This window comes from Mus pahari, chromosome 18, assembly GCF_900095145.1.
Source record: "Mus pahari chromosome 18, PAHARI_EIJ_v1.1, whole genome shotgun sequence".
NCBI classification, from domain to species: domain Eukaryota; kingdom Metazoa; phylum Chordata; class Mammalia; order Rodentia; family Muridae; genus Mus; species Mus pahari.
Window position 1 is genome coordinate 46,506,169 of NC_034607.1, and position 10,214 is coordinate 46,516,382.

At 42.2% G+C, this 10,214-nt stretch overlaps 1 protein-coding gene across 5 annotated transcripts in view; it reads right to left on the reverse strand.

Moving 5' to 3' along the window:
- Window positions 1-10,214, reverse strand: part of Map4k3 (mitogen-activated protein kinase kinase kinase kinase 3) — a 144,099-nt gene that overhangs the window by 52,261 nt on the left and 81,624 nt on the right. For all 5 annotated transcript variants that reach the window (XM_021217728.2, XM_029531468.1, XM_029531467.1 and 2 more), the window contains exons 9-13: window positions 6,478-6,609; window positions 6,265-6,327; window positions 6,098-6,179; window positions 5,903-6,013; window positions 1,394-1,472 (exon numbers count right to left, since the gene is read on the reverse strand). In XM_021217728.2, coding sequence (XP_021073387.1) covers window positions 1,394-1,472; window positions 5,903-6,013; window positions 6,098-6,179; window positions 6,265-6,327; window positions 6,478-6,609 — 467 coding nt within the window. The remainder of the gene's footprint in view (window positions 1-1,393; window positions 1,473-5,902; window positions 6,014-6,097; window positions 6,180-6,264; window positions 6,328-6,477; window positions 6,610-10,214) is intronic.

The window sequence follows — 10,214 nt, forward strand, 5'->3', positions numbered from 1 at the left end:
CTGAATAAACCCTTTTCTCCCCAGCTTGCTTCTTGATCATGATGTTTGTGCGGGAATAGAAACCTTGACTAAGACAAATTGGTACCAGCATAGTGGGGTATTCCTGTGACAACCTGACCATGTTTTGGGGAGGACTGTGGAAGGACTTTGGAACTTTGGGCCAGAAGATCCATTTGGTCTTCTGTTATGATGTTGAGACATGCCTCTGCCTGTCTCTTCCAGCTCCTGTTTAAATGACTGATGACAATCCTGGTATACAACACTGCCTGCACTTTTTAATGCTAAGTCTCTGCTTATAACGATCTATCAGTTTGCATCTGTTTTCTCTACCTCTTCCTTGTACTTACACAAGCCATTCTCTGTAAGTTTCTATCTTATTATCCAGGGGAAACATTCCGAGTTTCTCTGAGACAGCTGACCCTCCTCAAAGCCACTACAGGTCAATGCCAATCCTATAATGTGGGTCTATGAAGAGTCTGGGAAGGTGATATAAGACATTTAGCTGAAGGCAGTGGGGGCTTCCTAAAACCAAAGGCACATACAGCCTTTCTACACTGTTGTCTGAACACTGTTCAGTTAAGAACTGGTCATACGAAGAAAAACTAGGCAGCTGGAAACATGGGAGAAATTTACCTAATCATTGTTCCAACACCTCTCGTTATAGGTAACATCATGGAACACTCTTCTGCACAGCAAACGTCATATATAATCATAAAATACCCTACCCAATTTTATTTTGTCAACTTGAACAAGCTAGAGTCATCTGGTGAGAGGGAACCTTAATTAAGAAAATGCCCCACTAGACTGGCCATGTGTGTATGTGAGTGTGTGGTTTGAGGGACATTGATGCAAAGGAGCAAAGAGTGATCGAGAGATCAGTGGGTGGACTCCCAGGCCAAGACCAGCCCTCAAGCAGGTTCTGGATGGGTGAAGCCTGAGAAACTACTTTTAAGTCCCAGGTAATTCACAGTTGGTTTGCAGACTTCTCTCTTCTGTTCACACACAGAGTGGCCCTTTAGCACAGACGCATGCACACACAGAGAGTGTGTCAGAAGATACTCACTCTATCCCTATCTACTGAACCACAGGCTGCACTTCGAAAGGTCTCTAGGTGACTTACAAGAATTTAGAAGCAAAGGTGCATTCCCACAACAACACCTACCTTCCCTGGGCTGATCCTTACTTTTCCTTCCAAGTGTGACATGTATAATTCTTGTTACCCAAAGTTCCAGAGGGATAGAGAGAATTCATATAGTCCTCATTAAACTTTACATATAACTGTGTTTTCAAAGAAAATATACCTTAAAAATTAAAAAGATAATAATTCTAACTAAAGTACAGTTTAAAATCTCATTTTGGTCACTGACTTACTAATGGTAGAGTCTGTACTCACAGTTTATCTCTGAGCGCGTTTTTTCTTCTCTCACATTTCTACTCGTTGAAGGAATTCTATGTGGTACAGCAACAAGAGGCTGGAAAAAAAAACCAACCAAAACTATTGATGTAACATTTGATAATCAAGTCACAGTTCTATCTACAAAATTATGCAAGGATAAATGAAATGTTTTACAAAAATGAAAATTAAAGCAAAGTTTCATTTAGAATGTTAATCTCAGTACCAGTCCAACTATGAAGGCACAAATAAGAATACTTTAAGTTATCCAGTCAAAGCAAATTGTTTTTTATTCTGGTAGAACATGCTCCTGTGATTGAGTAAAATATAGAATTAAGCCATGTTCTGTTTATTTGTAGCACCTTAGACATGCACAGTCCATTTTATAAGAATGAACAAGTTATACCCAGGCAGAGAAGCCAGAGCAGTGTGGGGACACCTATAGACCTAGCTAGTCTGGGGGTGGGATCTGAGGCAGAAAGATTGACCCCAGGTGATGAAGGTAGGCCTGGGTAGTTTTGTGAGACTTCCTTCAAATGAAATGAAAGGAAAATAAAACATTACGAAGGGAAAAGAAAAGGCCGCGCTATGAGGATCTGTACGGCTTTCATAATAATGGGGCCCGGGGCATCTTTTATTCATGTGTGTCCTTCACACTGGTGTGGAGGTCAGAGGACAGCCTAGGAGAGTTGGTTCTCTCCTTCCACCATGCAGGTCCCAGGGATGGAACTCAGGCTGTCCACTGGGAGGAGGGGGGGGGAGTGCCCACTGAGCCATCCGTCCATCTAGCTGGGCCTCAGGTGGGTTTTACAGCTTATTCTTTGGCTCACAGAATTTGAAATGCCATTCAGTACACATTCACTTGCAGATGACAGGAGATAACGACATGTTTCATTTTTAATATGAACTGGACTGACTGAAGTAAGACTGTTCACAATGGTATCATTCACGTTTCTGTCAACTCTAGTATTTCTCCCTCAGAACCGTCCCACCCCCACGTTCATTAAAAGCATGTTCTTCATTCCATCTTAGTCTCTCTGGACTTTAGATATGCCATTATCATTTCCACTAGAAAAAGATAAGTCAATAAGAATGGAGTGATTTTAAAGGAGTTGTTCATAGACTCTGCTTTTGGAAGCTTACTCTGTACACCCCAGTGTGAGAGCTGCTGAAGGCTCGAAGTAGCAAAAGAATAAAACTTATGGCTTAAGGAAAACCCTTTGGGAATGAAATCTCCAGTAAGCATGTCCAGAGTCAGATTCCCAGAAATTACTTGATTAGATGAAGAGAGACAGTCCAGAGGCCATATTATTCCCAGCATGGAGAACAGTGATGGCCCAAGGCCTCAATGGTATCTTCCACTCACATGTACTGACTGATGGTTGTACAAGAGAGCCTCCCACACAATAATGCACACAGAAAAAGATTGCTGAGAGAAAGGACTGTCCTGACACGGCTCCTGGAGTTAAAGCAGAGGGGCTCACACCAGGCACAATCTACTCTAAAGCCAATAAGGAAGAGATGGGACAGGCAGGCAGCACAGAGTTCTAAATGTAAGGAAGGCCAGCTTCTGGGGGAACAAAGGCCACAGGCATACATTCTCAAAAGAGGAACAAAATTTAAAACTTGACCTTTCAAGCATGACTGTTCTCAATACATGTAACTGCACTAGCCACAGAAACCTGCTGTGACAAGTCAGTGGGTACAGGAGGAAATCATTTACAAAAGCAATGGTGGAGAACCATCCAAATGGCATTGAAATAAACAATGAGTACTTTCAATTTTCTCTTTAAATAATACTTTCCATGTTAAGACAGAAGTTATTATTTTTTACTTTTTAAAAGACCTGGAGAATGAAAACACATAACTTATAATATGTATTAACTATTGTTAAATAAACTACTTCTTGCTTTCTCTAAAAACAATCCTATTTATTTATTTATTTATTTATTTATTTATTTATTTGCTTGCTTGCTTGCTGTGTGTGCATACGTTCATGTCATGGGATGTGCGTGGAGGCAGGAGCTGCTGTGCTGTCTTACCACCCCCTATCCTCTAATTCATAGTATCTACCAAGGCTGGCTGCCTTACTCCTTTGCCTCTGCCTCGAATGTTGGCATTACCTATGTGCATAACCATGCCCAACTATTTCATTTTATTACATTTAAGATTAAATGTAGCTCAGAATAGCCTCAAAACTTTTATGTAGCTGAGGCTAGTGTTGAACTTTTAATCTTATTTCTGTCTCTCAATTGCTGAGATTATAGATCTGCACAACCATGCTTGGCAGACTTTTTAAAAATTACTTCTTGAAAAATATACAAAATCTTACCCTTTACAAGCCATTTCATATTGGTTCAAGTTATTATTATTCATAGGTTCAATGACTATTATTATTTTTGACTATTTTTAGATAACACAAATGCAAAATACAGGCCCTTTAAAATATGAACCCAAGTAAAAATGAAGTTTATACTGAAAGACCCAGACAATATAAGCGCTATCTAGTTAACATAAGCCAGTTTGTTTATTTATTTATATACACATATAGGATTTCATTATGTAGTAAACACTGACTTTGAACTTGTGATCCTATTAATTCTGGGATTATAGACAAGTGCCACCATGCTAGGCAAAATGATGTTTTGTGACCTGAGAGAAATTTTATACATAAAGGCAAACTAAATAGGATCTGAGTCAAGACTGGTGGCCCAGCCTTGTCATCCCAGTTGTTCAGGAGGCCAAAGCAGAAGGACTGCAGGCTTGAGGCCTGCCTGGGTCCAGAGATCAAGGCCAGCCTGGAATATACATGGAGACTTGTCTCAATTAAAAAGGTTTATGAACTGCTGCCCCTTTGCTGCTGCATGGAACACGTAGAATACTCCTCCTGCATAGTGCCTGTGTCTTTGGACACAGTTCAGCACAGTCATGCTGAGTCACAGGTAGGCTGAGTTCAGACAACAATACAAATGCACTGCACTGCAATAAGCAATGGTCCTTGCCCTGCAGTGTTGACATGCATGACTTTCTAGTGACCATGCGTTTGATGATACCAGTTTCTTACAGTGTGGCTCAGACTTTGGTTCCTACAGTATGCTAGGTATAACTGCATAAAGAACAAACCTCATCCCTGACTTTCAGCTCATCAACTGCTATGTAAACCACAGGATCACAACGTGACTATGACTAGAAAGGAGATGCAAATAGGACTGTGGCATAAAAACATTCTTGCTCTGTGTCCTGACATCACAGGACAAGCTGATACGCAGCAGCTACTGGTCAGCAGACTGCTGGATGCTGTGTGGTATACATTATTTTTCAAAATGAAAATAAAATACACAAATACTATCTTTACTTCCTATTATATCTTAAATACTACATGTTATCTACTTCCTTATATGTATATAATCGATACTAAGAGTTTTTAATGTTTTGACAAAAATTTAAAATCTCATGGAAAACTCAAGTATTCCCATGATTATTAAGACTGCGGGATTTCAGCTTACATGGTCTAGGGTCTCAGTGTATACTGTAGGCAGTCCTTGAACTTACAATCTTCCTGCTTCGGCACCCCCAAGCCCCGAGTGCTGGGAAAACAAGCATGTACCCACCCTGGCCCAGAGGTCACCTTTACAGCCTCTTTACCCTGTAGATGTAGGACTAATTCAATTTATAAAGCCAAGTTTCTTAAAATTACACAAAATAACAAAAACCAATTTTCTCCCAAGTATTAGATCAAATATACTTCACACTTAACTTTCATATTTCCAAATCCCTTTCAAAACTCATTAAAAAGAGAGAGCCTATTATTAATGTATAAACATGGTGACCTAGGACAAGGGTGAATTGACAAAGGCTGTCCCCGAGGACAATCTGACATCTACCTGTCTATAGAGAATTCTTTTCCTTCCGTGGCCTTTGTGAGTTACTTGCAGTCAGACTGAAGGCAGGAAGAGAATTTGGCTGTGACACATATACTGAGCTGGGCTCAGGCACACAGCTTTCTTAAGCTAACAGAGATGGGTTTCCACTAACACCGGTGTTCCTGTCATATTGGGGTAATTTTATACCGGCATACATGTTGGTTTGTTTTTATTCCACAGTAGAGACTCATGGTTTTAGTTGCTAGCACATCAATTCTATCTTAGCCAACTCCCAGTTTCTTATGAAGCCTGGTACAGGGTTCTTCCAAGACCACTAAGGAGTATGTTGCTTCTCACGCTGCTTCTCACTGAGCAGCTCATGTGACCACTCTGTAGTAACTACTGACCTTACGTGGATTAAATGAGCTTGCCTTTGCCTTCTTCCACAAATGTCATCAAGTGACCAATATGACTTCCCAGGATGAAGAATTGGTCAGTTTCATTAAACAACAGTTTGTTTAAGCTAGATCAAAAAGATGATTCATTCATTCATTCATTCATTCATTCACACACACACACACACACACACACACACACACACACACACACAGAGTTATGTGCACTAGTTAGTGAAAACAATTCCTACCTCTGGGTCATCATCATCAAAATCGTGGTATGTGGAATGGTCTGGATTATTCACTTTGTCCAGCAACTCTATTGCCAAAGACCTTGTCAGAGGCTGTGTGACAAAGGGATGCTATAAAACACACAAAACATTTTAGACATTTGTTAAATTTCTGACCTTGTGAAAGAAAATGAATGTTTCAGGGTACAACAATACCTGTAGCAGCTTTTCTGCATTGGGTCTTTTTTTCGGATTTTTGGTAAGAGCCATCTTCACAAAATGATGGAAACTATTTGACCTAAGAAAGGATGAAATTAAGCTTCTGTATTTTAATTTCCTTTTTGCTCATATTGCTATGAAAGTCAATAAACAAAGTTACTTACCACTTCAGCTTATCTTTTAGTTTAGGAGGCTGGAAATTGCTTTTTGTCATTAGAAACAATGCCCTGAGAAGCAGATAAAACGTTTTGCACAGTTAACACTCCACATTCCCAGGATAGGAGTACATTCCTATATACTCCCAGGAAAGGTAAAGTCGACCCATGACATAGGAAATAAGCATTAGTTAGCACTGGGCTTGGCGTAGGCACACTGACCTCATTGGGTGAAGGTCAAACATGGGTGGCTGGAGCTCCGCCAGCTCGATGGCAGTGATGCCCACCGCCCAGAGGTCACACAGCTGATTGTATCCGCCTTTCCTCTCAACAGCCGCGACTTCTGGGGCCATCCTGCAGGAAATAAGCCAGGACACACACACCTCATGGTCAGTGTGCTTTCCTGTCCTCTCTCTACCAGAGGCACACAGACTCACTGACAGCTAAACTGAATTCAGTTTAGTCCTTTGATGTCTGAAAATAGACATACCATATTTAACAGACCCACTTCCCCCAAATTCTTGATGTCCCCTGGAAGACACCTCAGCCTCCCCAGTGGTGGCTTCATCACTTAACTACACTACAGAGTTTATGAAAATTTACCAGTATGGCAGTGATCTGGCCCTCAGTTGTTCTCATCTGGAAGACTTTTCCCCAAAACTCCATAAAGAAAAGAACCTTTGTAACCAATGGTCATAACCGTTTCATACGATGCCTACAGCTCTACCCTGCAGCCTAGCCAATGTTCTCAGTTCACCATTTCTTGGGGCACCAAGAATTTTCACATTTAGTATTTAGTTTATATTTACTATAAACTTTTGGATGCTTTTAAAAAGTTTACATTACAATAATGGAAAAGTTATCAAAACGTGTGCCTCTTTTTCAAAATATTTTGTTCAGAGAGAAATTACAAATTTGGTAACTTTTTAATTCCTTTTAACTTTGCTACTATTTTAGTCTAACGACTTGTTTAAATGATCAGTTTTCAAATACACAAACTTTGAAATCCCAAACCAGTTTTGGAAACAACTGAGAAAAACATGGAACTCTTCCAGTTCCAAAGAGCATTGAGTGGCCGCCTTCCACGCGCAACCGCAGGAGTCAGCTCAGTTCCAATAAAGCTAAAACCAGGCAACTTTCAAAACCCTCGGTCTAAAGCAATTCGATCTCAAAATCTCCCCTTGGAAATTCAAATCATGGCAAGGACAGTAATGTAAAGAGTGCTGGGTCTCAACTCCTGGCAGCTAGACCATGGCCACAGGAGAGGGGAGGGGAGGCTGCAGGGCAGGCAGCACTCAGCCCCTGACCTCAGAGAGCACTGCCCTCCCCCAGCACAGCCAGCTTCAGAGCAGCCAACCTGCAGGTGATGCTTCTCCTTCCACTACATCACCTGTGCCCGCTCACCTATGAGCCATGTGTCAGGTGTGCTGGCTACTGCACACACACACACACACACACACACACACACACACACACTCACATACACACACACTCTCACACAAAAGGAATCCGATGAACACTTATTACAAAGGTAAGAAGACTAAGCTATGACCAAAATGAAGGTGAATGTTTTAGAAAACTGTTCAAGACAAGTTTATAAAGACAACCAAAATGCCTTCAACAAAGGTAACATTAGCACAGGTATCACAAAGTACTGTGACAGCTCCACAAGCTGGGACTCCAAACACAGGACGTTTGAGGAAGGGGCAGCAGAGCCACAGGAGTCCCGAGAGTGAGGGTGGGGAACAGAAAATGTTTCCTGATGGTGGTGTACTGTTTTATCTTGATGTTCATCCATCACAGAACTGTACACTGAAAAAGTGTGGCCAGCACAAAGGGAGGGAAGGCCTTGGCCCTCCACCAAACAAAGGCTGCTGAGTAAGGGCCAGCTCCACCACCACACAGAAGTCCAAGGGCACTAACACTAACTCTTAGTTCTCCTGCCTCAGCAGGCTTTCCTGACTAATTCTTAATCACAACGGAAGGGAGATTCTATATTCTTAGATAAAGGTGGGAAAGGCATGGGCATAGACAAGAGACAGAGAGAAGGACTGTTACCCAACCTTCCCTAGTCACAGCTCCACAAGCTCCAAGGTATTTCCTACTTTACAGCTGAATGGAAAGCTCACTCCTCATCCGCAAACAGCAACTGAGCATGTGCACAGAATCAGGTGAGACTCCTGAGGCGTGGGTGTCCCTCTAGATGCTTAAAGGCACACTGCATAGAGAGTACTTGGAAAGGGTAATGGATGGTCTTCAAACCCTTGCTCTTCCTTCTCTAAGAGCAAACCATAAGTGAAAAGCAGACTAAGGCGAGACATAAACACATACCCTCTGAGGTCCTAGGAGACACAGAGACTAACAGGGAGTATGAAGTCACAGTGAGATGAGGGAACCCAAGGAGGCAGATGATGAGAGCTCACAGCTGATTGGCCGCAGAGACTGCACCTACATGCTGTGGAGTTACAGGCTAACAAAATCAGGTTGAGGCTGGCTGAGGCGAGGAATAGCATTGAAGTGTCAATAATTAATCCCAGACTCCTGCTCTCACCCTCTGAGCCCCAGAAATCAGTCCTTCCTTGTATGCACAGCACAAGCATGAATATGACAGGATCTCTCAGGAATTGTGCAGGTCTGTGAACAGAACACTGCCTGTCCACTTTGGGAACATTAACCACCAGGCGCCCATACCTCGTCTTTACTGCACACTGTGATGTGAGTCTGCTTTGCTTTCATATTCTGAGATAGGCTCAATTTGCTCCAGGCTGTCCTCAACCTTTCAGGCTCCAATGAGTCTCCTGCCTCAGTCTCCCCCAAACTGGGACTGTAGGGATATACACCATCCCCAGATCTAGAACTGGCTTGTAGCATCTTGCTCTTTGGTATGAACTAACATACAATGATTTTTAAATTTTCCATGGAAGCCTCCATCATGCAAGTATGAACCTAAAATGCTGAGAAATTCCCAAAGAAACATGAGGTATCTTGTCTTTCTCAACACTGAAACACTGGCAGGCCTGCAACTTGCTCTGTAGACAGACCACCAGGCTATAGCCTTGGACTCACCTCAATCTTTTGTGTAGACAGACCACCAGGCTACCCTTGGACTCACAGAGATTTACCTTAATCTTGAACATAACATTTAATTTTTTAAAGTGGGAGAGTTAGTTTGGAGTGGGTCATGCATGCCTTTTATCCCAACACTTGGGAAGCTGAGGCAGGCAGATCTCTGTGAGTTCAAGGCCAGTCTGGTGTACAGAGTCAGTTTCAGGACAGTCAGACCTACATAATGAAATCCCACCTCGAAGAAAAACAAACAAAAACTAACTTCCAAAAAATGAAGTGGGGAAGAGAAAACTCGTGGGTTGATTCAAGTGACCTGAGGCATGACTTAAGACATCCCTGAGAGAGCAGGAAGAAATGCAGCAGAGAGACAATCATGTCAACACCATTGAAGTACCTCCCAGGAGGACCGGCTAGAATGGGAAAGATGTTCATCTCTGAAATAAACACCAAGTGACAAGCATGAACGAAGGAAGGTCAAAACCAAACAGTATCTAGGACATGGAAACGCCAGGAACCATCACAGAATATGAAAATATGAAGCGTCACCATGGGAGGAGGGGTACACTACATTACATCATGATGGCTTCACATGGCATCACAGAAGCCCATGGACAATGCCTCAAATATTCTAACCTAGTGCTTTAAACCCAGTCAAATGTGAAGCTAGAAATACAAAGTCCTAAAGCTCTTACACTCATTTACGGGAAAGAGACGAAAACATATTTCAAAGCAGGTCAAAGAGGAAGACTTTGAATACAAGAAAGGAACTCCCGGGCAAAGCTCTGTTAGAGAGCTACACAGAAGCCAGGCCTGGTGGCGCAGGCCTTTAATCCCAGCACTCGGGAGGCAGAGGCAGGCGGATTTCTGAGTTCGAGGCCAGCCTGGTTTACCAA